The sequence below is a fragment of the Camarhynchus parvulus genome, chromosome 2 (genome assembly GCF_901933205.1).
Source record: "Camarhynchus parvulus chromosome 2, STF_HiC, whole genome shotgun sequence".
NCBI classification, from domain to species: domain Eukaryota; kingdom Metazoa; phylum Chordata; class Aves; order Passeriformes; family Thraupidae; genus Camarhynchus; species Camarhynchus parvulus.
Window position 1 is genome coordinate 32,456,316 of NC_044572.1, and position 27,052 is coordinate 32,483,367.

General features: G+C 38.8%; 1 protein-coding gene across 1 annotated transcript in view; it reads left to right on the plus strand.

The window, feature by feature from the left end:
• Nucleotides 1-22,741, plus strand: part of STK31 (serine/threonine kinase 31) — a gene marked incomplete at its 5' end in the record, with an annotated part of 28,624 nt that extends 5,883 nt beyond the window's left edge. Inside the window, 11 exon segments of the mRNA XM_030963647.1 lie at nt 1,024-1,139; nt 1,988-2,140; nt 8,713-8,833; nt 11,332-11,383; nt 11,385-11,497; nt 14,751-14,875; nt 14,952-14,974; nt 15,336-15,480; nt 18,674-18,703; nt 18,705-18,740; nt 22,571-22,741. Of these exon segments, the coding sequence (XP_030819507.1) occupies nt 1,024-1,139; nt 1,988-2,140; nt 8,713-8,833; nt 11,332-11,383; nt 11,385-11,497; nt 14,751-14,875; nt 14,952-14,974; nt 15,336-15,480; nt 18,674-18,703; nt 18,705-18,740; nt 22,571-22,741 (1,085 nt within the window).
• Between the last annotated feature and the right edge of the window lie 4,311 nt (nt 22,742-27,052).

Genomic DNA, 27,052 nt, shown 5'->3' on the forward strand with positions numbered 1-27,052 from the left:
AAAGTACTTGAAGTAAGGAAATGTAACATGCAGTCTGATGATTTTTTAAAAAGACTGCTTTCTACAAATTTTAGTTACTATTTTGTGCTGAATGCAAGTAAATTACTTTGAAAGAAAAGGTGGATATTCACTTAAAAGTGAGAAATTATTTGCTCACTGCTAAAAACATGATGGTAGGGAATGATTTATTTGAGAAGGCTGATTTGTGGTGGCTTTGAGGGGTACTTAAAAAAAGCACCGTCATAATACTGTAGGTGCACATCTGAAAATACAGAGTTATTGAAATCCTTCTATTTTTTGTTTTGTTTGTTTGTTTGTTTGTGGGTTGGTATTTTTGGTTTTGGTTTTTGTTTTATTATCATACAAGTGAGTCTGAAAGGCTATGACATTTAAAAACTGTTTCAATACCTAAAGAGGACTTTATAAAAACATCTCTGTGGAATGAGAGCAAGAGTTTTAAAATTTAGGTTACCCCTTGAGGGATATAGTCTGATGTGATGTTTGGGCTTTTTTTTGGGTCAAGAATATTCCTTATTTTGTCTTAAGAATACTCGTTGTAGGAAGGTCAGGCTGGCTGTACATAGAGTGAGAGTTTTGCTGCACCACTTTGAGGTGTGGCAGTGATGGGAGTGAGGAGTTTAATGAGACCCTGGACTTGGTCTCCCTGAACTAATGGGTAGGAATTTTCAGCCAGGGAAGAAGAAATTCTATATTTTTTGGAGACCTGCTAGCAAATGGGGAGTAGTTGGAGAAATGCAGTACAGAAAGGAGAGGAAGGAAATTAGTCATTAACCTTTTCAAAACTATTAAAGAAAATAAAATTATTCTCATTGGTTTGTATGTCTTTCTAGGCATTTTGTTAGTGTTTTGAGGAGGGACAGCTCTGTGTCTGTTTATCTCAAGTTTTCAGAAGTCTAAACTGTGGTCTGTGTGTTAGTAGCACTGGCTGGCTGTTGTGACTCTTGATGTATCTTTCCCTGGCTTTGTTGAAACACTGCTTCAAAAATTATAAATAATTCATAGAGAAGGAAGCATCAAAGAAAACTGCTGAAAGCTTTGAGCAAACCCTTCATACTTATATTGAAATAAAAGCAAGAAGTTTGGCTGCAAGGGTGAAAGCATCGAAAAAAGCCAGGTATGTTTTTTTTTCAAAAATAGGACTATTAATCATTGCCTTGCTTATCTCTTGAAGCCACGCCTGCTTTTTTGTTTCCCAAAAGTTTCATTTTCTTAATTCTCTAAGAAAGATGTAGTGTTGCATGTATGGAGAGGGCAGTATTTCCCAAAAGCTTGGCTGAAACCCGGTTTTCTTTTTTTGGCAGCTCCTTTTGGAATTTGCACTCTCTGCCTCTCAGTGTTTATCAGAAGACTTTGGTTCCCTTCTGCCCCTTTACTGGAAGAGCTTTCAATTCCATCTCCAAGGAAGATGCCAATTAGAAAAGCACCCAGCTGCTAGAGGTAACTGGGTATCAGAGCTCCTTGGGTGTTTGTATTGCTGTGAGAGATGTATCTCTTTGTGTAGCCAAAGAGGAAATTACTTCTCTGGTTTTAAAAGAAAAGACAAAAGTGCAGTGGGAAGAGATTTGATATAGAAGTGGCTTCAGCTCCTTTCAGAAGGAAAGTGTACATTGGTATATGTGTGTGTGAAAGGTGAGTTAAAGAACTACCAAGAGAGGAAATAGGACAAAGGGGAAATCAGGAGCAGGAGGGAATTGCCATGTGCAGCCTGGTCAATACTGAGCTGTAATGAGTGTATTTTTGGTCCTTCCACATTCCTTAAAAAAACCCCACAATGGATAAATGATTTAACAGCTGAAGGAGACAAAATGCTGGTGCTACCTTTTGAAAGAAATTAAATCATTAACATAGCAGGTGTTATCTGAAAATCTGTATGTTCAAGGGGCCTGAGTAGACTTAATTTTTAAACTACTTGGGTTGTGGAAAAAAAAAGTTGTTTCCTCCTTACAACTTAGGCATCATACATGAGAACAGTCATTTTGGGGAGCAGTTCTCACCAGCCATAAAAGTGGTTACAGAAATTTGTCCCACCATTCTGTGTTCCTTGAATGGTGAAAAATTGCAGAAGGTTTGGACAGAGAATGACTTAACTCAAAAAAGGATACAATAATGCAGAAATGTGGTATGTTGGAATTATTTCTTTCTTAGAAACCAGAATTTAACAGCTATTTACATACTTTTTTAGTTTTATATGAGTAGCTGAACAGCATCAGCACTGCACGAAAACAGCTGTCCTTCTCTGGATAGCATGAAAGGCTTTGCCACTTTCACCACAATTGATGCATTTGGGGAGTTTTACTTTTAGTGCATGTCAAACCTAGACTTTTTGTCACCTTTGCTTTTGTAAAGAAATGTAAGGAAATCAGAGCATGGTAACGAAAAGGTTTCTGTCCTGAAATAGCCAAAAACCTCTTCAGCTGTGCAGCTTCAGTGCCCGTTTTCAAAAGCAGGATGTCACCGCTCGGTGCGCTCCCTCCGGCGGGCTGGGAGCGCGCTGCTGCGGGAGGATGGGTTTGGATGGGGAAATCTGCGGGAGGATGGGTTTGGATGGGGGAGGATGCGGGAGGTTGGGTTTGGATGGGGGAAGCTGCGGGAGGATGGGTTTGGATGGGGAGAAGCTGCGGGAGGATGGGTTTGGATGGGGGAAGATGCGGGAGGATGGGTTTGGATGGGGGAGGATGCGGGAGGATGGGTTGGGATGGGGGAGGATGCGGGAGGTTGGGTTTGGATGGGGGAAGCTGCGGGAGGATGGGTTTGGATGGGGGAAGATGCGGGAGGATGGGTTTGGATGGGGGAGGATGCGGGAGGATGGGTTTGGATGGGGGAAGATGCGGGAGGATGGGTTTGGATGGGGAGAAGCTGCGGGAGGATGGGTTTGGATGCGGGAAGATGCGGGAGGATGGGTTTGGATGCGGGAAGATGCGGGAGGATGGGTTTGGATGGGGAGAAGCTGCCACCTAGCGCAACTTCTCCGGAGCCACAGAGCTGAAGGAGCCCGCCTGCGCTTTTGTGCCACCATAAAGCTGTGTGATAAGGATGGAGCTGAGATGCTTCTGGGAGCTTTTTGTTCCCTGGTGTGCGGCAGGAGCCGTGGAAAGGGATGGGATGGCAGCTGTGCATCTGGGACAGTGACAGCAAATACGTTGTGGCTGTTTTCAAGTATAGCTTAAAACACTTTAAATGTGTTTGCTAAAGAAGCTTTGTTCTTTTATACTGAATTTAATATACTGTGAAGGGAGAATGTGAAAAACTCCAACAATTTGTTTTTAAAATTTTACAACTTTAATAATAATAAAATGGTTATAAAAAGAGTAAATATAATTAGAGTAATAATAATTTGGACAATTAGGATTAGGGCAATATGAGACAATAGAAACAAAGAGTTACAGACATTTGGGTACCTCTTTCTGGGCAAAATAGGCCTGAAAAAGGGCACTCGTTAACACAGGATTAACCCTTAAAAACAACAGCCTGTTTCATATTCATACATCTCATACATGATGCATAAATTCCATTCAAACACAGGATTCTGTCTGGTCATCATCATCTTCTTCCTCTTAATCCTGACGGTGTCTTTATGGCTGAGCAAGGTGGGAAGAAGTTAGTTTCTTCTGATAAGAGAGCAATAAATTCTTTTTCTCCGAAAGATTTAGGAGTCCTGTGGCTGCTATTTTGGTGGGAGTACCTCATTCCTTTCTTAAAAAATATCCCACATATATAGTTTCTATTTTAACATTATGTTATAACCTAAACTATATTTAACACACTACTTTACAAAATTTATACAGCACAACTTTCTAACATAACCCATATAATATTAATTTTAATATTTGCGAAAAGCCAATCATAAAATATGCATTTTTCACAGAAAACATGTAGAGCATGGCATGCATTTGATTGCTGTTGGAGAAAAGAAATTATTTCTTTTGCTAAATCCCAATTTCAATGTTTAACTTGATAACATTGAGATATGTGTTGATAAGCAGGTGCATTTTTAGTGTTGCATTCTGTATGGGGAGTAGTGTGCAGATCTAGGTTGTGAGACAGGGCTGTTTAGGGATTGACTTCCACAAACTTTACTGATGCCACGTGAAATAGCAGCTGTTGCAGTTTTCTGGACATCACAGGGGTGAATGAGCTCGGCGGGGTCCATAAGCCATGCTCAACAACAGTCCCTGAGCAAAGCAAAGCTGCCTTGGAACTTGTCTTCACCCCATTGTCCAATTTGGTTTTGATTGAAGTTTGGTTTGGATTTGATTTGGGTTGGAGATAAAGGGAAAGAAAACTATTAATGTGGACCAGAGTTGGAACAGATTCAGTGGCGTGACTGGGGTGTCCCAAAGGCATTCATTTGACAGAGGAGATGGTTTCTTTGGCGCCATTCTGATGACAGTGTGTGTGAGGTGCTTTGGGAGTTTTTTTTTTTTTTTTTTTATGTGTTCCCAATCCCAACAAGCAGCATTCTTCCATGATAAACATCATGAAAAGGGCTTTTTGTTCTTGAAGACTACTTGAGTGATGTACTAAATTGTTGAAATATTTGACAGTCTGGACATTGACAACACCTGTTTCAATTGTGAATAACAGTGAAGTCATGTCTGCATGATGCATCATGTCTTACACTGCCAGAATACTTGAAATGCTGCTGAAATGAGCTTACAGCACTTTGATCCTTCTGGTAGCTCCACATATATTTGTGGAGCCCTCTTGTTTCATGTTGACAATGTGTGGCTTCATGTGTGGCTTGAAAACTATTTTTATTCAGGAACACCAGAGCCCCCACCCCATCTCCCCCTCAATTCTGACATTTTTCCTGGTTGGCTAAGCTAAAGTGCAAATGAATGATGACATGAAATCTGACTTTTCAAGAACATGCCATTGTAAAAATAAAAATCCTACTGTCTGAAGTGGTTAAGTGATCATGGCAATCTCACAAATATTCTAAATGGAGAACAATGTAGAAGAGAGGAGTTCTGCTGAATGTCAGGTATCCCCCAGAGGGTCTGAGTGCTGCAAAGGCTATGCAAGTGCTAATGAGTGTGGAAGTATAGAGCTCCCTGCAGAATTAATGCAGTTTTCAAGATGACTAAGTAGCAGCTAGAAGCAGCCCATCTTCAAACCTTGTGGAATTTGTCCTAAGTATTGTGAAATCATTGGTAGGTGAAGGATACAGAACAGGAGTTATGCTGGCATCATGCTAGAGTTGTGGAGCCACAAAGTTGTCCTGTTTTAATGCAGAGTGTAGTGACGTAACCTTTTCTTTTGCTGAAACTAATTTTTAAGGATCTATTTTCTGTGTTATATCATTCCACAGAATTTTGGCTACGGTATTTTCAAGCAGAGGAAATGTCCAAGATGCACACAGTAAAAGTACTCTGCCTGTCATATTCACTGAAATTATACTGACTGTAGGTAGGCAAGCTAATATTTTTGATAGTGCAACCAAGTGTGATGATGTCACTGATTTTGTTTCCAGCTCAGTTAAAATGAAGTTCATGCAAATTCATTGTACAGGAAGCTCAGTAAGCCCAAACAGATGGATGAGATAGCTGGCTATTAAACTGAAGCAGATTGTTTAATTCTGCCTAATCTGTCAGCCTAACTGTCAAAATTGGCTTTAGTGAGTTAGATCTTGCTGTTCAGTTGTCTGAGCAATGTGCTCTTCCCTCAAGATCCCCGAGGTGCTGCTGCCCTCTCTCACTGTCACAAACCTCACTAGTTTTGAAGCTCTTGGAGCTGAACATCTTGTCTTGCCTTGGGGAAACCTGGTGCATGTCAAACAACTATCACAGGTGTGAGTAAACCAAATGAAGTTGGAGTAGAGAGTAAATGGCATTATTTCAGTTGTCATGGCCTGTGCTTTCTTAGTTAGTTTATGCTGGTTTAATTGTGTCTCTTCTGGATACTGTCCCAAAACCAAAGATGAGTGACTGGAACATTTGTTCTTAATCAAGTACTTGTAAAACTTATGTCTTGGAAACATAAGGAGATAATCAGTGAGCTGGGATATCGCTGGGACATGGCGTGTATGAAAATAACAAAGATAGTTCTTCTTGAGTGGAAAGGCTTACAAATAATTTCAAAACTAATAGAACTTGATGTAAATTGTGTCCAAAGAGGAATGTAGTGGTGCTGACCAATTTACCAACTCTCCTAGGAAATGTTGCTGAGAGGGTGGCAACTTTACAGATAAAACACCAGGGGTAATTAGAAGTTCCCTTGATTGCAGCTCAAGTAGGTACTCATACTAATAGAGTGTAATGTACATACTGACTTTTCAGACACTGTGACTTGTTTTATGTGGATGTGTCTGCTAACTTGTGATTTTAATTTTGAAACACATTGGAGATTTAGTGTACATATTCAGGTTTTTTTTTATGGTGGTAAGAATAAAAAAAAAATCATGCTAATGTTTATAAAAGGGGAACTATTCAGTTGCACATTAAAATAAAAAAGTGGGGGAGGGTGAGATAATTTGAACCATTGAAGGACACAAGTTGATGCCAGGGCTAACTTTAGCTATTCCATATACTGCAAAGCAGGAACTTGCACTAAAGGGAGCCAAAACCTGCTCTTGTGGCCTTTCACAAGCATTGCTATGGTTGTCAGGTGGTTGACTGTGTGGGGTGGTTTCCATGGTGGTTTTTGTTGTTGGTTTTTTTAAAATTTTTTAAATAAACTGATTTTTGTCATTTGAAAAGCCTTTAGTAATTTTAAAGAAATTTAATTCTACTGTTTGCTAGAGTGAAGAGCTCACATATTTGTAAAGCAGACTATTAAGATGCTGCCTGTGTTCTTAATGCTCTGTGAAGTTATCGAATGGGCATTATCTCAGCCATTAAATGTCTCATGCACACAAGTTGGAAGGAGATTTGTCCTGTGGCTCCCAAGCCATCTGTTGAGGTCCTGGATTTTCATGCAGTCATGTGTAGACTGTTAAATTTTCTCAAGTGCTTGAACTGGTGTTAACTGGAGTTTGGTTGTCTGGTTGAATGTTCTGCTACATTAAGTTTCTATTCCTCTAGTTTTTGAAGTAATATCCTGCAGAAATCTTGTACTGGGAAGTGTTCTTCATGAGATGGGATCCTTATTATTTTTTTGCAGTGTGCTACAGTATTTTTTACAAAGTAGCTCTTGCAGGAAAAACATCAGGAACTCTGTAACAAAAGTGTGTGCTTTTGGTCACAGAGATGCCCAAAAGTGCAGGACTGCCTATTAAATGTTTTTTGTTGTTGTTTCATATTTTCAAGTGTTGAAGGAATAAATTGTGCTCACCTTCTATAGCAGAACGTAATCCACTGGCTTTTGTTATCCAGCCCATTAATGTCTGGATGAATTACAGCAACTGTTCAACTGCTAATCTAAGCTTTTAGAGCAATGTGTGCTACAACTTGGGGATTTATTTTTAGTTGGAGTTTGTCCATCTTGCAATTTCCAGCCATTGGATCTCATTCTGCCCTTGTTTCTTACAGGTAAAAGATTTCTAGTCAATCTTCTGTGGATACTTAAAAATTCCTGATGAAGTCCATTTCTAAGATTTCACTTGATAAACTAAATTTAGAACACTTCTGAACGTGTGTTTTTACATACTTATTTTAAATGTGTCTGCAGATACATTTATATTATATATTGCTGATTGGTAGGAGATGTTAATTTGGTTGCTCATCAGCTCCATGTGGAACTGGCAACTCTTGGTAACTCTTCTGTTTTGTCTTTTTGCCTCACTAATTTCCCTCCACACCAGACTTTCCAAGATTTTGGGGCAAGTGTGTGTGTGTGTGAGGTAGGGAAGAGAACACGTGTTGGGACACTGTGTTAGGGGTACTTCAATCATTTTACTTTTTATTTTTGGAGATGAATATAGAAGGGGATAGCAAATCTTTATAGCAAGTCTGTAAAGCTATAGCTTGATCTTCCATGTTCATATATATTTTCATGTTTCTGTGGGCATGTTGGGTTAAGTCCATGTTCATATATATGTTCATATATGTGTTCATATTTCTGTGGGCATGTTGGGTTAAGTCACAGTGAGAAGAATGTTGCAAGCCTGCTTCTGAGTATGGACTTCCTTCACCCATTTCATGTTTTTTTTTCCCGAGTCTTATAGGTACCTTGTCTGATATGAAGTATGGGGTTCCTCTAACTAATCTTGCCAGTCATTCAAGGCAGCTTTTTGGTTTTTGTTTCTAGAAAATGATCTTTAGTTAATGACCTTTCTGCTGATAGTCAGTAGGGAGTTCACAGGTCATCTGCTTTTCCTGCTAGAAGGTAACAATTCCTTTTTATTCTAGAGAATTCTTTTTCAGCAAGAAACCTTTTGTACTCTGACTTTGTGGATGTTTTTTTGGATGTGTGGACATGTGGATAATCCAAATTCTAAATTCTTTAATAGAATCAAAAAACTGGAGGACAGCTAGGACGTTTTAAGCTTTCAGTGGCAGTTAAGACTCACACTGTAATCAGCAGTCATGCAGAAACTCTTCCTTTAGTTGTCTGATCATGTAATCATGTTTTCACTCTGTGAAGCAAGGCAGTCAAGTCATAGGAGCAGAGGTTTAAAAAATTTGCTTTTTAACTAATTTCTTGTCAGGTGTGTATTGTGTTATGTGTAATTCACAAGGATTAATGCTTTTTTGGTATCAGCTTCTAGGTTATTTGGGTGAGAGTTTCTGACTTGCTTTTCCTTCTGCATAGGAAGGAGCAGATGAATTGATTATCAGGTGAGATGAGCTGCAGCAGAATTTGTATTCAGCAGTGACAGAATTAATTTTGGAAGTGGATCAACTGCCCCTCTCTGAGCACTCAGGAGCATTACTCAGGAGGTGAGGAAGTTGCTCTGATCAGTATTGATTTTGAAACACTGAGAGCCTGTTGAGGGTGTTTGCTCAATATGAAACATTTTATGGTTGGAGACCTGGCAGCAGCAGATGAAGCTCTAGGTTACACTTCCAAGTGAAGCTATACAGCTGTAGGTCTGAACAGAACTTTAGATCCTGGTCTCCTAGATGTTTTGTTTCCAGAGGGGAATTATTATCTAGATCCTGGACTTGAGCATTAGCTTTTCTTTCATGGTACTGTGTTTGGTGACTGACAAGACTTCACCAAGCGCAGAATATTTATAAGTCAAGTGTTAATGAGAGAACCTGCAATTAAAAAGTCAATGCAGTTATCCTGTAAATTGTGGTACTGGGTTTGTTGGTTTGTTGGGTTATATGCTTCCCTATCAAGAGTCTCCTTTCCTCCCAGCCAACTCAACAACAGAAAGTAGGGATATAGATGGGCAAAGAGACTCCATAGTGGCACTAAGAACTTTTGCAGAGGACTTTGCAAATAAAAATTTTACTGGCCTTTACTGTTAGAAATAATGCATTTTCTTCTTTTTTACTTCAGAAACATTACTGCTCTTAATTTTGACTGTGCAAGTGTGTGTGGAGAGGGAAAATTTTATCAGTAGTTGGGCAGCTTGTCTGTATAAATTCCAGATATTTTTTCATCCACACATAAATGAGATTGAATTCCTATGAATAATCACCAAGGTTGCAGTCTGCACATAAGTTTGTGTAATGTTGGAGCAGCAGTAATGAATTGAAGCATTCAAATTTTTGTGGAATTACTCAATTTCCAGTGGATTATTTTTTCAATGCCATTAATAAAAATGTTTGATACACTTATATTTTTTCAATGGTCTGATATACAGATTGGTGTCTAATTGGAAAAGATACTGGATAGGTAGCATTCCATGGCTCTTTATTACTGGAGGCCCTGTGAGCATCCTGCTCCTTCAGATGGAGAAAAGTTGTGGTGTGTTGTTTGTAGGCTTTTTTTCTGTTTTGGAGTTGGTTTGGGTATTTTTCTTTGTGTGCATGCTCAGAGGTTATGCTGTGCAAATCCACTAGGTGGTAGGCATTAAGCATCTTCCAGCTAATTGTACAGCTGAGAAATTTTAACAGCTTTTTGCAAATATTTGAAGGGGTACTGAAATACTGCTAGTAAGTGTGTTGATTGAATTTTGAGGTTCAGCTTAACAGGGTTTGATTGTCCTCTCTTCTGTTAGGAGTTGGAACATGCTTCTGCATGCTCATGCTGGTGAAATTGCTAGTGTTTTAGAGAACTGTGTTCATAGTATGAAAAATAAATAGGAAGAAATAGGACATCACTTACAGGATTCTATCTTCGAGGACAGTCTGGTGGAACACGTGCAGATACTCCTCTGTGTGACTAGTGCCATTATTTTTGTAAACAGAGTGTGTGATATTGGGTATTGAACTGTTACTGATCACTTTTCTCTGCTCTATTACCCACTTTGGCTGCTGTTAAATGGGCTGATTTTTTTCTCTCTTCTTCAGTTTTCCATTTGAACCTGGCTATTACCTTGCCCTGCCATTTTCTACCCATGTGTATCCTGGTGTATTCAATCCCAGCTATTAAGAAAATGCAAAGGAATTATTTAAATAGCCTCCATAAATACAGCACAAACCTCTTCCTGGTACTTACTTATAGGGAAGCATATCTGTACAAAGCTCATGCCACTTGTCTCAGTTGAAAATTGCTGTTTAAACAGTTGATTGTATGGAATGAATGCTGCTCATTGTAGCAGCTCTCCTTAAATGCTGTTTGTTCTGTGGTTTTTTTTCTTTTTCTTTTTTTTTTCTTTTTTTTTCCCCCACTGTATTCAGTAATTACAATGTGAGGAAATTCATATTATTTTGGCATCAATCTGAACTTTTGCTGTGGTGTGTCTGTAGTGCCAGTTCAGGTTGTGGCATCATCATGCATGGTTCTACAAAACCATGTTAAATTCACTTCCTCACCTCCACAATCCCTGCAGCCCTCAGAAAGGGGGAGGCTGCTGCTGTTCCAGCCCCTGCTGGTGGTGTCAACCATTTTACTTGGTCTTCTACCTTACCTCTGCATTTCAAGTGTCAAAAGGCTTTACATTCAGAAGGATTCCTTGGCTGCTCACCTTGTCTCTTAATACAAATTCACTTTTTTTTCCGTTTCTGATTTTTTTACTGAGTTTGAGTAGTTTATTCAAACTCATTATAAATTGAACTCCATTTGGCTCTTTATCCTCTTCATTGCATTTCCTAGTAGATATAATGGCACTTGATCTCATAAGAAAGTGGAATGTAAAATAAAGTAAAATATACTTCACTGGATACAGGAAGAGACTTTTGTAGTAAAAGTAATTTTACACCAGTAGATGGTGCTAACTTTTTCTGTGATAAATGAATCTTGATTTTAGTAGGTTATATGTGGTCACAGAATTCATCAGGTATGCAAACCTGGTTTTGTTTGATTCACTTGACACATAGGAGCTGACAGCTTCTCTGGAGATGATGTATGGTCAAGATTCTGAAGCAGATGAGTCAGGAGGTATTTCAACAGTTCTTTGAGTGGATGAGTGTTAAAACGAAGAAATTAATTTGTGTCAGAAATAATATGGACACAACTCTGCAAACTCTTGCTGACTGGTTCAGTGACATCTAAAAGGTATGAAGAGCAATCAATCTTTCCTGTTGGTGAAAATGATGAAATGTGACACTGTCTATCCACACTTGTGAGGCATAGGCATTAGTAGGGACAACTGTTTGTGGCAGGGGAGATTGTGCATATGAACAATGGCTCTAAATCTCAGTGTCAATACAGAGTGCAAGGTAATGCATTGAGGAATAGACAGTTAATTGTCCTTTATTCTTGGTGCAGTGAGTTGGAGTTTATACAAAAGATGTCCTCTCAAAAGAAAACAGAAATGCCAGTGCTCTTATGCAAGTATAATTTTGGGTGTGCCCTTCCACCTTGGTTGTGTGACTGAAATGCTTTAATCTGTTCTTTCAAGCCGCCTTTGGAGATAAAGATTTCAGGTTTTAAAAGGTTCTAGCTCAAAAATGTTTCTTGATGAAGAATTACATAAAGAGCAGCCAATCTGACTGGATGTGGTGTAGGTACAGGCTGCAGACAGGTACATAATAGATTTTCTTTCTCATTGAAATACTGAGCATGGAGAATTTATACAAATGAAGTGCACACCATTCTGCATTCTGATGCTCTGTCTCAGTCTGAGTTGTAGGATGTTTGGAGCAATGAAAGTGGCTGCAGGTTGTTTGTCTTAAAGGAGATGGATGGTGCAAGTGGATTATCATTCAGTGAGTTCTGCTTGTAAAGAAAGCACAAAGTAGGGAGGTAACTTAGAGACTTCCCTACCCCTGTGCTTAATATCTATGTTTTTTCTGTTTAGGACTCAATCTTCCTGGAAGGACTGTCAGCTGCTCCTTCTCCATTCCTGCAGGCCCAGCTCCCTCAATCTCCTTCTTGTCACTATTACCCATAAATATTCTATTTGTATCTGCACAGCCTCCCTGCCCGTGTGAGTTGTGCATAGTCACAAGGGTTGTGCCCTCTCATGGAGAATCAGAGTTTTGCTCTTGCATCTCATTGTACCCAGAGTATTTGCTGTAGCCTGATGCAGCAGTTTAGACTTGGTGCATGTCATGCAGAGTATAATGTTAATGAATGTAATTACTTACAGCTGTTTATAATCATGTTGGTTATTAGAGTGGGCAAACAAACATGCAGGTGGGTTTCTGTGATTGAAATTCTGAGGGGTATTCTGTATGTAGAAGCATGGCTGAAGTTTGTTAGTATAGTAACAACATTGGTTTACTTATTTCAAATCTGAATTTTTCTGCAAAACCTTCATAGGTACAGGAAATGTACACAAATTTGGTATGGATTGATATAGCAGCAGTTGGTAGATCAAGGAAGAAATTTTCATTTATCCTTTGTTACTTCAACTTTTGCTATGCAATTTTTTCTGCTGCAATTTAACTTCTACCTCCTCTAAAAAAGGGTGAGCAATTGTATAGAGGAAATGCTCCTTTGAAGTGTTTCCCTTATCTTTATTTTAAATACATACTTCTCTCCCTCTTTTTCTGAATCCAAATTAATCTACTGTAGCATCGATGAGAATCTATGCAATAGCAAATGTATAGGTTTGGATCAGTGACAGACAAGGACAATTTCAGAGCCTGCATGACTGTTCCAGTATGAATCTCCAGGCTTTCAGGAGCAACACTGTTTGAACTCACTGTTCTAACTCACTGTTCAAGTTGTTTTTTTTTTTTTTTTTTTTTTTAGTTCCTTTAAGCTTAAGACAGAAGACAATAAAACATTTTCACAATATTTAGTGGAATGCACAAGTCTGACAGGTACATGAACGAGGTGGGGTTTGCAGGTTTGCAGGTTTTGTCTTATGACTGTGTATCTTGCCTGTTCAATACAGCACCATATTTCTATTTTAGTTCTGGTTGCCAATTTAATATCTTTTCTTCTGCAGATATGAGCAACAAAACTTTACTAAAAACAATGCTCGGTGTAATTATAAGCTGATTTTACAGATTTTTCTCTGTTCCTTTCTGCATTTTATATCTTGAAGATATTTCTGTCTTTTATGAAAGTACTTATGGTTACCAGGTGAAATCTTAACCTCATGCCACACTTGATAAACTGTGAAATAGATCCCAGGATGTGCCTTCATCTCTGCCAGTACCATGTAGGAGTGGAAATCTTGTGTACTGCTGTGAGGGCAGCACATGTTGATTTTGGACATGAAACTCAATAGGAGGCGGATTTTGACTCTTCTACTGTTTCATATTTTGATAAAAAGCATAATGAGATTAGGAAAATAAAAGTCAATCAGGGGAATTATTAACTTTATTTTTGCCTGGTGAATCCCAAAGCTGTTAGTTCTAGAAATTGTTATATTACATAAGTGTGAGGTGAGATCTGATGATGAATCCTGATTATATTTCCAGGAGGTCTAACTCTTTGCATTTCCTGCTTGTTTTTGCTGTCTGATTGCTAACTTCTTATTTTCAATTGCATGGCTGATTGCCTGGGTAGGTTTGGGGTATTTTTCCATTCTGCTCTTGGAAGTGTTGTAACCTGATGCCATAAGTATCTTCAGATTCAGAGGAAGTGGTTCTCAGTGGGGATGAAATTCTTGAGTTGGCTTAAATAAGAAATATTGGGAAAACTGGTTCTTCCCTCTCTATGTGCTGAGAAGCTTTCTTTGAGCTTTACCAAGTTTTTCTGCATGTGCTGAAAATACACATGAAAATTTTGTCTGAAATAATGGTATTTCCTCTCTGGGTCTATGTGTATGCATAAATTTACTTTTTCCAGTCCTAAGAGATTAACACTTATGCTGGTATGAGCCTTTTTCTCAGTTATTTACATTTTCCAATAAGTATTTCCTCCATTCTCTTTGCTCACTCTCAGGTACTTGAATTATCTCTGCAGTGAGAGTCCCTGCTGTGCAGAGAAGGGCCATTTCAGTAGATGTTGCATCTGTCCTTTGATGTGGCATCATACTAACAAAAAACCAGGAGTTTAGCTTGTGACTGCTCTTGGTGATAGAACCAGTGACTCTCACTCCTTGTGTGCTTTAATATTCCACATCTGTTTAACTGTGCTAGTCTTAAAAAACTCTTTAGTAGCATGTGGAATATAAAATTGACTTCTGCATAGAAGTACCTGGCAGTTTTATCCTGTTGAAACTCTTGGATGAACTTTTAGACTTGCTAACTTCCCTTTTTGAATATAAGAGAGAGAAAAATCTGATAAAATATTTTTTCCATTAACGATGGAATTTCTCAGTCAAGGTTTAACATCTTAAATGTTGGTGTGTATAAAGAATGACTCTCAATCTTTATTCTCTCTCTCTAATTCAGTCCAGGAGCATGATGAAGCACAGAAGGGAGTAATTATGAGTACTCACAATAAAGCCATATATGAAGTTCAACATGAGCAAAGTGTAACCATTGTCATACAGAATAGATACTTGGCCAGTGTTGAGGTGAGTTTATGCCTTATTTATTTCTAACCCTTTTTGATACAATTTCTTTTTGGTAAATGTTCATTTATCTTTTCAGAAGAGAGTTCTAGGAGTATATTGGTGATGAGAGGTTAGTTGGGTTAAAGCTTCAGAATCCCAGTGGAACATTGCCTTACTCAATGGCTAGTTTCATACATTTAAATACAAAGATACTTTCTTAAAAAATAAAGCCATGAAAGCTGGAATTTCTAGATTTGTGACAAAATCAGTGGTATGTAACTTAAGGACTTTAAGTAGAACATTGGTTTTTCAGAAGATTTTTAATGTAATTAAAATTAAACAGAATAAAAACCCTCTTTGGTGGGGAAGGACCCTGAAAAGCTGAATTCAAATAGGCTCCAAGCTGTTTCTTTAATGCATTTGAGTAAAACATTAAAATAGAAAGATTTAACAATTTGTGATTTTTTTCTTTTCCTCCTAGTTCAAAAAGCCATGCAGAAGAGTTGTTGAAGAGAAGACATGTTATTCACTACTTATTATCTGTTAAGAAAACTGTGAAAAGCTTAAAGGCCCAGTTAAAGTGGAAGCTGTTTGAAAGGAGCAAATTTTATGGTGTTGGAATTTTTGTCTGTGTTGTTCAGATGGGTTAAGAAACATTAATTTTGTCTATTCCAAGTAAGAGGTAACTATGTGAAACAGTTTGTGTCTTCTGAATTAAATTTTGCCTTTAAATGTGGAAGCTTTACAGGCCTCTAAGACCAAGCTTGAATGGTTTAAAAAAACAAAAAAACCCCTCCACTAACCAACCATCAAGGAAAATAAAAAAGCACATAGACTTTTCTGTTTCAGTCTCTAGCCATGACACTGTGCTTTTAACTAATTCCCTCTGGTGACAGGCTCTGTTCACAGCATGAGCAGTTTTGTCCAACTCTTTCTGCTGTGCTGGTTACTTTAAACTTTGTTGATAATGTGTGCATCTTCTCCTGGGTGACAGAAGTCAGTGTTCCAGCTTTCAGGGTTCCCCACTGTTCCTCAGAGAGCTTCAAAGAAGGTAAATACTACTTCAGCTTCACTGCAGTTGGCTTGATTGTACATTAATTATTCTAATGATGATGCTTAAGGAGAAAAAGAATCTGCACTTTGCCTCTGAGCACTGTAAAGGGGCAGTAAGCTCCCAAGAGGGCTTTAAAATGAGATGCACTAAGGAAACCTACTGGGAAAAGGATTCTTGAGTAATGAGGTGAGAGGAAGAAAATGTCTGCTTACTGGAGAAAAAAAATGAATGAATTATGGAACTTGGTGTTGTTGGTAGATTAATGACATTCCTGTGACTTTTATATGTGACCAGCTAATTAAAATTAAAAAAAAAAAAAAAGCTCTTTGTTTTAGGAAACAAGTAAGCAAAAGGCTAGAACATTTGGCTTGTCACATAAATAAAGGGAACACCTTTCTCAGTGATTAGGTTTTCAGAGATTCTCTTGGGTTTCCAGGAAGGAGACTGAGTAAAATATGCATTTGAGAATACATTCAGTTCCAGAACTGTTATATGGAGGCTGTTTTTAAATCCTGATGTAGTAGATTACTGTTGCTTGGTATAATAGCAGAATGACACACAGGCTTGGTTATTCCTAATGCAGTCTGATGATTACAGTGATATTGAAATGACACCATGAAACTTCTCTTTTACTTAACATAAAAATCAATTCCAACTGTCATAGACAGGGAATAGTACTTGTTGACAGCTGAGTTTTCTGAAAGGTCATTCTAGGTACAGATGGTGTAATTGTGAAAAGACAAGAGCTGAGGAAGACTTACAGGTAAGGGCTGTGCTGAAATGAGCAGCTCATGGGACAGAGCAGGCAAGTTTCACCCATGGTTCACAGCCTGGATCAGGTTTGTGTCTTCTCTGCAGGGGTGTCAGTACTGCTCAGTGCTCCTACTTTCTGTGTGGTAACAAAAGGATGGAGCTGGCAACTGGTGTGCTACCAAGGGCTCCTGCCAATCTGCAAACTTGTCTGGCCAGAGCTGCTGCTGGCTGCCATCATGGAAGGGGATAGTAACTTAGGGTCTGCTTTTATTTGACAGTAGAGAGTCACAAAACACGTTGTAAACTAGGAAGGGGGAAGCAACCAGTAACAGGAAGGCAGAGAAGAGAAAATAGGCAACCTGGCAGAACGAATTTTTTCAAAATAGTACTGAATGTCTTTTTGCATTTGTAATTTTTTTTTTTTTCTGAGAAATTTTGCAGTTTGTATTCTTTGCTACCTTATGAGCTTTAATAGTTTCTTAGTGAATGGTATGCCAGGAAGGAGAGAGCAGCCAACTTTCCTGCATTAGGTGGTATGTTGGACAGCATCTCCTCCACCTCCTTGTTATATTCTGGCACTGAATTGCTGCCTTCCCAGCTCAGCAAAGCTCCCAAATTTGAAAAGCCACAAGCTGCACAGCAAGTGCTCATGTTCCCATGCAGTGATTTTTACATGAGCAATTCATACACTTGAACTGGTTCTCTGAGTACCAGCTGGAGCTCCAGGTATATGGGCAGGTTCTTCTGGGAAACACTGGCAGTTCCATCATCCCTACAGGGATGGCTCCAGTAAGCCTGTGCTGCTGCATTTTAAGAACAATTCCTAACAGAGATGTGAACTGCAAGTTGACGGGTAACCACCACTGGCTTAGGAGATGACGCTGATTCATATAAAAGTCACTCTTCATTGTGTTTTATTCCCCATTTAGAGAGCAGTTGCTTAAAATTAAGTGATTTTTCTATTTGGATAACTGAGTGATGGAATAGATTAGCCAAAGTGTAGCTTGATATAATAGATGTTTATAATTATTAATGTGGTAGGATTTAGTTAGAACACTTTTGCTACCATTATTCAGATCTTGCTCTGTTCTAGAGGGTTTTTCACATAGAAGTGAGGACAAAAGAAAAGGTAATAAAACTCAACAAAGTAAAAAACCAACCAAACAAAAAACTCCCCCCAAAAAACAATGAAAAAACGCCCACCAAAACTGAAAAGAACAAAGACAGTTTTACAAATGACTGATTCTTCTGGAAGAGAATATCTGGGATAGGCATTGAGGAACCTCATCCAAGTTTGCTGGGTGAATTTCAGATTGCTTCACCCGTAACGAATGTTCAGCTCAGACTTGGTGTTGCATTGATCATTTGATGGAAAAGTCTTAGTGTTGTGTTCAGCAGTTGCCAGTTTCACGTTGGGTACCTGAAATTCTGTTCTCCCTCATTTCATAGCAGTGCCACTTCAAAAATGCAGACAGTGATTTCTCAAGTTCTCTGCTGATGTGTCCCAAGAACCCAGCACTGCCTAACACATTTCCTTTTGTTGCCTATGTGATCTCTCAGAACAGAGGCATTTTCAGCTTAACCTGCAGGTAGTGTCTGAAAAATGCTCTACTCATACATGCTTCTAGGCAATAATGAAGACTGGGGGGTTTTTGCTTGGTTTATGAGTACAAAGTTCACATTTGTCAGACAGAGTGTGCTTATCCCTCAACATTTCTTTAGCATAGGAGACTTGGGCAGGGCCTTTTCAGTCATATTTTTAAAAGTCTATTTCTTTTGACCTCTTAGACTTTCTTCTGACATTACTTTTCCCCTCTTGTTTCTGTGTAAGGGAAACCTGAGCCCCTTGCCTGTTTTACCCTACTGTAATGTTAGAAAAAAATCCTTGCCATTTTTTCATATCAATCCATTTTCATTTGGAACATGGTGAATCCCTTGACTGATGTTTGATTTTGTTGAACTAAAGGGGTAAACCCACCAGGGTTATGTATTATATAGCTTTTAATTTACAGCTTTGCATTCAAAACCAGGAATTTAGCATAAAAAGAAGATGGAACACATGAGGCAGAGGCTGTAATGGCATGTCAGTTGTCAGATGAGGAAGGAAAGGCTGTTCTTGTATAGAGGTGGTTGGTTGGATTTTAAAGTGAAATATTTCATTTGAAGTGCTGGGCTGAAAAAATGTTCTTAATTGACTATTTGCATAATTCTGGATACCCTGTACAAATAACAATTGAGAAGGTAGGAAGCCCCAGAGTTCTCTCAATATTTAACTCAGATGTCAGAAGGAGCAACTAATAATTGAATGATATTGTGTTATAGAATTGGAGAATAAGTCATGGAGATTCAGCCTCAAAGGAGATATTTGTATTAGAAATCTATTTTTTTCTGAAGTCAGGAAGTTGACTTTTTTCATCTGTCTTACTACACAATGATTGCACAGGGTTTGAGCATTATTAAAGCAGCCAAATTAAATTTTAATCATGTAAACGCAGTTCAACACGTGTACTGTGCCCTTTATTCTTTGTTTGGTGTTTCTTTTTTGTGCAGCAATTTTTCCTGTGCCTCTGAAACAAATCTGCAGATATAAGTGAACCCTGCATGATACAAATTGTTGTTGATGTTTTCATTCTTTCTACTCTCAACTGTTATTCTCTGCCTGCCTTAGGACAGCAACTGGTGTCTCCTTGAACTCTATTTGCAGACCCTTTTCTGAAGCTTATCCTTGCCCAGGGTCTCAGTGACTCTTTGAGAATAACAAGTATCTGTGTACCTTCATGCTTCACAGTTTGGCTCTCCAACTTTGAAGTCAATCTTCACTAACTTACCTTTCTCTTGGATGCCAATCATTAGCACATAATTTTATAGCCTCATATCTGTGCATTCTTTACCTGAATTGTCTTTCCTTGGGTTCATTTTTTTGTGTAACTATTTTCTATAATCTTTCAGTTTTCTGTCCAGGACTTAAGGCCAAATAATAAATTCCTCATTCTTAGTTATGCTTGTTATTCATGATTTGCCAGCTTTACAGAGAAGACTGTTTAGGCATGGAATTAATTACAAGAGTTTTGTTAATTATGAGCTTAATGTATCCTGTTTACTGTGTTTGGGTTAAGGAAATGTCATGATCCAGTACCAGGCCAACACAGCTGTAGTGGCTTCAGTGTCCTGGCAGCGTAGCTTAGGTATCACTGCATATCGCCTACAAGCACAGTAAATAATTTCATTTTGTTACATGACTTCTCTCAGTATGTGTTTTAATACTTTCACTTTGACCATCTTCTGCAGTGGTGAAAACATTACTGATAATGCACAGGACTGTCTAACAAATCCTTCTGCAAAATTTTTTCCAATGGGACACTACCACAGAAAACAGAAGAATAAAACATACAGCATTTGAGCAGGGAAGTTATCCTGTAAATAGTGTATCTTATTGCTCATTGTAGTTGATGGATTTTTAAATTAAAAATTAGGTGAATCTCATGAAACATACAATACTATAGGAAAGAAGATTCAGTACTTAATGACTGAACATTAGGGCCAGCTAGGGAGTTTTAATGTTTTTCACAAAACTTGTACAGAACATCTGCCCAGAGCAGCATTCAGGATTGTTCATAGTAACCCTTAGATAATAAAACCCCCTAACTTTCTCTCATGTGTAAGGAAAACTTCTGCTTTGAGGATGTAGAAAAGATTACTTGGGACATTAAAATAAGTTGCTTCACATTCTGCTTTCCATAAAATTTCTGCTGTGATAATATTCTCTAAACAAGGTCTGAAGTACACAAATAAAAATTTTAATGGCCAGTTTCAGGGTATTATGCTTCTCTGTTCCTCTGTCACAGATACCCTCTGAAGTGCAAAGAACTGCTCTTATCTCATGATTAATTCTCATAATGAATGAATTTATCTGGTATTGATTTTAGCAGGGATTAATAAGTTTTACAGCTATTAATAAGAGAAAATTTCTTTGACTTCTTTTACCTGAAGAAAAGAAGCATTTGATTTTGACTATGTAAGGTGATACAATCCAAATCAACACAGCACTGCTGGCAGTTTTTAAGGATTCATTCTGGCTGTGTGTACATGCATGTGCCCCAACCACTAAAGTTCACCAGAAAGCAATCTGTGATGCCTGCAGAGTACAGAAATATAGATAAGAGTTTTACTAAGAACTGTAATACTAATAAATATCTTTCAGCTGTTTCCTGGGGAGTCTTTTAGACCTCTGGCTGTTAATCCTTGTCCCAGTTCTTGGGGAAAATCTATTTTGCTTCAAAGTGCTTTATCTATAATCAGCTTAGTCAGAATTAATCTCCATGCCCATCTGCAGGCTCCTGACAGACTGGTAATTTCCCTTCCATCTCAATCTCGTGCCCAGAGGAATGGCACACTTGTACCGAGCAAAATTTTTGTTATTTTTAGCAAATGTAAAATTGCCACAGGAAAATAATGTAAGACTTTAAAAGAGGGACATTATTGTTAGGTAACTGTGTAGCAAGAGCTGTGTTAGCAGTGAGATCTTGCAGCCACTCATTCAGCCACACCAAGATTCAATGTTCAGTCTGTTTCAACATGCAGTTTTCTGTATTAAAAAAAGTAAAAAGCAAGTAAGATCAAACACAAGGAAATGGAGTAAACATAGTGAAATGTTGTCCTACAGCCGTATTCCTCATAGAATCAATTTTCAGTTTCCTTAGTGTGAGAAGGGGATATTTGTTGTTGACAGACATTTGACAGTATCTTGAAATGCAAATACTCAAGAAGCTTTTCAAGGTCTTCAAATGCTCAGATTTTCTTCACTTTAATTTTAAGTGTGTAATCATGGTTCACTCCTGTATTTCTTTGCATGCATTTGGATCCTCTTAGCTAGAGATTTTCCTTTGAGTATTTACAATGTTTTATAAATATTGAACAATCCTTTATGCTTGCAAGACCCACAGTTTTCAGATCTCATCTTTTAACCCAGATTTCAGGTTTCTTGGGAAGTGACTAATTCTCTGGAGCCACTCTGCTAATCAGTGAATGTTGGAAATGTCTTGTTTCTGTCTTCAAGTTTTTGACAACTTGTGTACAATCCCTGACATCCCATATCATTTTCTCTGGGTGAAATAGGGATAGGTGAGAGATGTAGAGTTATCTTGTATTTTGCTGTTAATATTGACCCCGGTCAGAGGAGTTCCTGGCTTGGAGACTGTGAACAAGCAAGACTTCCTGTGTAAAAATTCTGTTCCTGTTGAGTTTTGGTAATCTAGATTTCTAGATCAGCATTTGAGATTGTCTTTCTTGTAGTCCCCTTACCCAAATCCAGTGTGTGCTCTTCCTGCTCACAGCTGGTATTTATGCATCTGTGTAGAGCTGTGGATTTATGTTTTGTGTATGGAGTCTAGTGCTGCTAATGTGAAAAGTGTTTAGGCATATAATCCCTTCTGATAAATCCAAAGAGCCTAAGTGATGGCAAAATAGCTGCTGTTGATTTAGAGTCCATTACTTTGTGTTCTTCTCCTCTTTTGCTGCTGTAGAGAGATAAAACAATATGACAAAAGTTAACAGAGAAAGTTACAGAAGGTGAATGGCACCTGTTTCATTTGTTCTCAATAGAAAGACCAACTTGAGTATTTCTGTAATTCATAGTAGTTCAGTGAATTCATATTTCAAAATTTCAAAACATCACATTCTTCTGACTGGCACTGGGTTGACAGAGCTGGTGCTGAACATTTGCTTGAATTTCATTGTTAATGAGCACTGTGGTGTTAAGTGTTGCTGTCCATTGGGAATGCTATGGTACCACATCTTTTGAAGGCTTTAGGCCCTAAGAAGTTACAAGATATGCTCATCAAATGCTTGGTTGTTATTTTTAATCGAGTTTGTTTTGCCTACTGATGAAATCCTTCTCCCTCTGTTTGTAGGATGATAAAGTTAAATCTCTTCTCCTGAATTTGTTCTGCTGTAGCAGACTGATGCCTGAGCAGGTGCTGAGGAATGATTGCTTCCTCACAGTTGATGTGGTTCCAGTTTCACTGCACCCAGGTGAAGAGTATGAGCTGCACAAAAACCAAAATTCTGAGACAACAGATTGAAAAAAAAAGTGATTAACTGAGGAGAATGGAGCAAACACTACTCAATAGATGAAAACTTTTCCATTAGGTGTTTGAGACTTCTGTTTTGAAATCATTCACCTGATCTGAAATATCAAAGTATAAAAGGTTTGGTAGGTGCATTAATTTTTTGAGATGATACAGGCTTCACTATGCTTTCTTTTCAGTATGTTTTATTCTGATTAAGTATTTGGAGTTATAAGTGTGATTTTACTGGTTGTATTCTTGGTTTGTCAGTGTTTTTCTTTACTCATATGAAGGCATTAAATTTACAGAGACCAGTCCTGTTAGACGCCAGAGATCTTTAAGATGAAACTTTAGTGAGTTGGTTTTTTATTGAGTTTTCTATCCCTCTTCATGCTCTAAATCCAGATAACATATTCCCCTTAAAGATGTTCTAGGATATTATTTTTTTGCTGAAGATTTGTTTTTATTGCATAGACCAGTGGTTCTTACAGTAACTGCCTTCAGGATTTAAGTAAACTCCCCAATATTCTGCTTTGAAAACTGGTAAAAAATGGTGAGCACCCCTCCTCTTTTCTGTCTTTTTGCCTTTGAAAAATGCAATTGGTTTTCTAGAGAGAAGCCATTCTTCTAGTTGCTGCTTTGCTGTGCTGCTGCCAACCAAAATATTCTACACACACCTTTGCAAAACCTGCTGTTTACTTGTTCTGTGTGCATATATCACCTGCTATAAAACATTTTTTTTTTGCAGTAGCTATGAGGGTGTGATTTTCATGAATGGGTTTGTTTGGCTGCAACACTTGGCTGTTGTATTTCAATTGAAAAATTCTGTCAGCTCTTTATCTGTACAGGAAATTGTTTATCTTTGTGAAGGATTTCTTTCTTCTCAGGAAGGAGCAGGTCAGAGTGTGCAGTGTTGCTGTAGCAGTTTATTTAGCCTCTGGGTGTTGCTCTTGGACAGCACTGTTGGCAGACTGCTATTTTGCAGGGGAGTTACTGAAGCTGATGTTGTTGGATGAAGAATGTCAAAATGCAGCATGTAACAGGCAAGCAGCAGCACCAGGGGAACTGGGGAGCCCCCAGGTTCAATAATACAGTCCACAGTGGGTAGAAGATACCCTTGGCAGACTCATGTTTGACATTATACTTGTTTTTTTATCCTTAAACTGCCGCGGCCAGGTGGAGGGGAGAAACACACCGATGCGATGCGGGTAAAAGAAGCTCTGTTTATTGCATCTATCAGCGCTACTAATATACAGTAAAAACTTTCTTGTGCACGCGATCATGCAGAATATGATTGGATCTTCCGCCTTGTTCACGAGGCTGGCACGAGTCTTGTCTCTGCAGTCATTGGTTGCCAATCCATGCTCATTGGTTGCTACATATGACGATAATAATTTCTAAGTTTTGCTTTTCTGTAGCCCTGGAATTCTGTTATTCTGATAAGCTTGGCACATAGTACTTCTATTTTTCTCTCCTCAAGGACACTGTAACTGCCACAGCTACTTCCCATGCCTGCAACCCCCAACAAAACCAAAATTAGATTTTTTTATGTGGAACAGTGTGTAAGATGCTCATCCCCTTTTCATTATATGATGCTCATTTTTTGATTTCTGTAAAGTGCACCTAACCAAAGACAGTAAAATACTGGAGGTATTTTTATGACATACAAAATATTTTTATGTAGAATTTTTGGGTAATGTGATAAATATTTTCATTACAGAAATCACAGAAGAATAGCAGTTTGTCAATTTTTTCAATAAACATTTAAGAGGTTTTGTGGAATCCTTTCCAAATACTGATTGTGCTCTTTCCCTATTAACTAACATTTTAATAATTTCATTATTAAAATTCTAACTCTAATTTCAATGAGTGTTAAACCCTGAAGAGAGGTTAGACTGACCTGATTGTTTGTATCATGCTGTGTAACAAATGTTAGAATAAATATTTGCCTGCTCTGGAGCCCATGCAAACTAAAGTGTACTTAAATCCTCAAACTGTTAACCTTCTTGCTTTTCTGAAACCAGAAGTCATCATTTATGCTTGATTAAAGAAAAATGAATTGCAGATCATTCAAAATTTCTTTACCAGCTGTAAGTATCATGAAACCTTTTGTTATGCGTGGCCTTTTCTATTTGAGTTAAACATTGATTAAAGTTTTAGTGTCACCAGTTCTGTTTGTTTCTATGTTGACTTTTTTCTATGGTAATTTTGTAGCTCTGGCTTTCTTTTCCTTCCTTATTTGCCAGAGGCCTTAAGAAAATAGGTTGGTTCAGGGTGGTGTTGTGCAGCTCTGCTGCCAAAGCTGAATGCTAATGTATGGTAATGGACTGCCTGCTGTGTGCTCTGAGACATCGCTTTCAGCTGCATCTCTTCTGGCTGGAAATGGGTTCTTGCAGGACAGGGAAGGGAGGCTGAAATGATCCTGCAGGAACTGTCTCTCTGCCTCCTTGCTGCTTCTTCCAGGAAGCCCAAAGGAAACTGGCCTCACTCTTCCTTGGTGTCATCAACCTGCAGCTTTGAGCAGAGTCCTTGCACAGACCTGGATGGTGAGGGCCTGTCAGGGGCTGGGTTTTGCTTTGCTGGGAAGGAAGATGTTCAGCCTTTAGCAGTTCCAGCCCTGCAGTTCCAGCCCTGGCACTGACAGCTTTCTTTGGTGAGCACTGTCACCTTTGATACTTGTTCAGAGTTGTGTTCTCTCCTCACTCCTCACCCTGATGCTCACCAGCTGTGCCTTGGAATCAGCTTTGGCTTTTTCCCAGTATATCATGCCCAGGTCTGCCACTACAGCTGCCTTCTAGGCATAGAAACGGTGACAAAGTCGCCTCAGAGGAAATGTTCTCTTCAGGCACCTGCAACCCCTTCCTCTGGCTCTACCCAACCCAGCCTGTAGACCTGCCACAAGGCTGCTTTTCTTTGGGAAGAGGAGTTCTTTCAGCACATTGGGAGAACATCAGCATTTCTTATCTCCATGGTTTGGGTGGAGCAGGAGGAACAATTTCAGTTCTGGAGACTCCTGCTCTTCTGTTCAGCACCTCCTGTTCTTTGTGCCTACCTTAACATCCGTAATAACATAACTACATCTTTCCAGGCAGTTTGCTGCTCACTTCATCAGTATTTAATACTTGTGCCTATGTAGTTTTCAGAAGGGTTGGGGTAGGTATTTTGTACTTCAAAATAGATTTCTCCTAATTAAGGGTCCTTCTAACTAACACTCACTGGTATTTTAACAGTTTGTATAGCCTGCAGGTTAAATTCTATTCCTTCATAGGTAACTGCTTCAAGAACTTCCCCTAAATGGGCAAAGATTGATTTCATCTGCAGTGACTTGATTTCCCCAATTTGCAAAGAAACTGGCATGAATTTATCCTGATTTCAAATCAGGAGTCTAATAGCTTGCAAGCTGATGACTTTCTAGACTGTGATGAATGTTTGAGAGCCTGATCTTCATTCACATAATTTAAAACCCTGGTGAAAACTTTCCTCAGATTTCTGGGCATGTGCTGACAGGCACTAAGACAATGTGCTGTGCCACAGCTCCTGCAGCAGTTCTCTTGGACTGTGTGTTTTTCACAGCAGACACACCATGGCTAGATAAACAATTTTCAAATAGTCCTACATCTTCTGCTACCACATGTGGTGATGGCACATGGGATCAAGTGTTGGAGTCAGGTTTTGGCAGCTTTAGATTCAGGGACTGCAATATATCAGGACCACACCATGTAGGAGGCTGAGTTAAAATGCTGAATTGGACTTTTTGTAGATATATTTTAGTATGTTTTATATGCCTAGCATTTGTGTGTTAATGCTCTATGTTACCAACAGGTGGAGAGAAACAGGACTTGCTCTGCTGTGTGAAGGTGTGATGCTGGTTTGTATTTGTCACCTGCTGTGTTGCCAGGAGCTATTCAGCTGCCCGAGGGCTCTGGGTGAAACCCCCTTGCACTTCCTGCAGTGGAGAGATGGGAAAGCCTGCCAAAACTGCCTGACATACCTTTCTTCTCTTGTGGACTTACAGCTGTTCAACTTCCCTGCAACTTTAACAATTCGTAGCATCGGTACAAGTCAAGCAGACTGGATCTGTTCTGTCTCATCTTGGCAGTTCTGGTGTGGACCAGGAGTTTCTGGAATTCTGAAAATGGTACTGCAAGTTTAATCTGTCATCTTAGCAGCCCTCTGGCTTCTTTCTGACCTCCTTTTCCAACTCCATGGTCTGTTTCAGCAAAGCCAGGAGCTGTACCACCTGGCATTGTTACACTGGGTACTGACAGATGCGACAGCTCTGGAGAGAGTCCTTGTTGGAAGTCAAAGAAAATGGTGAATGTGAGC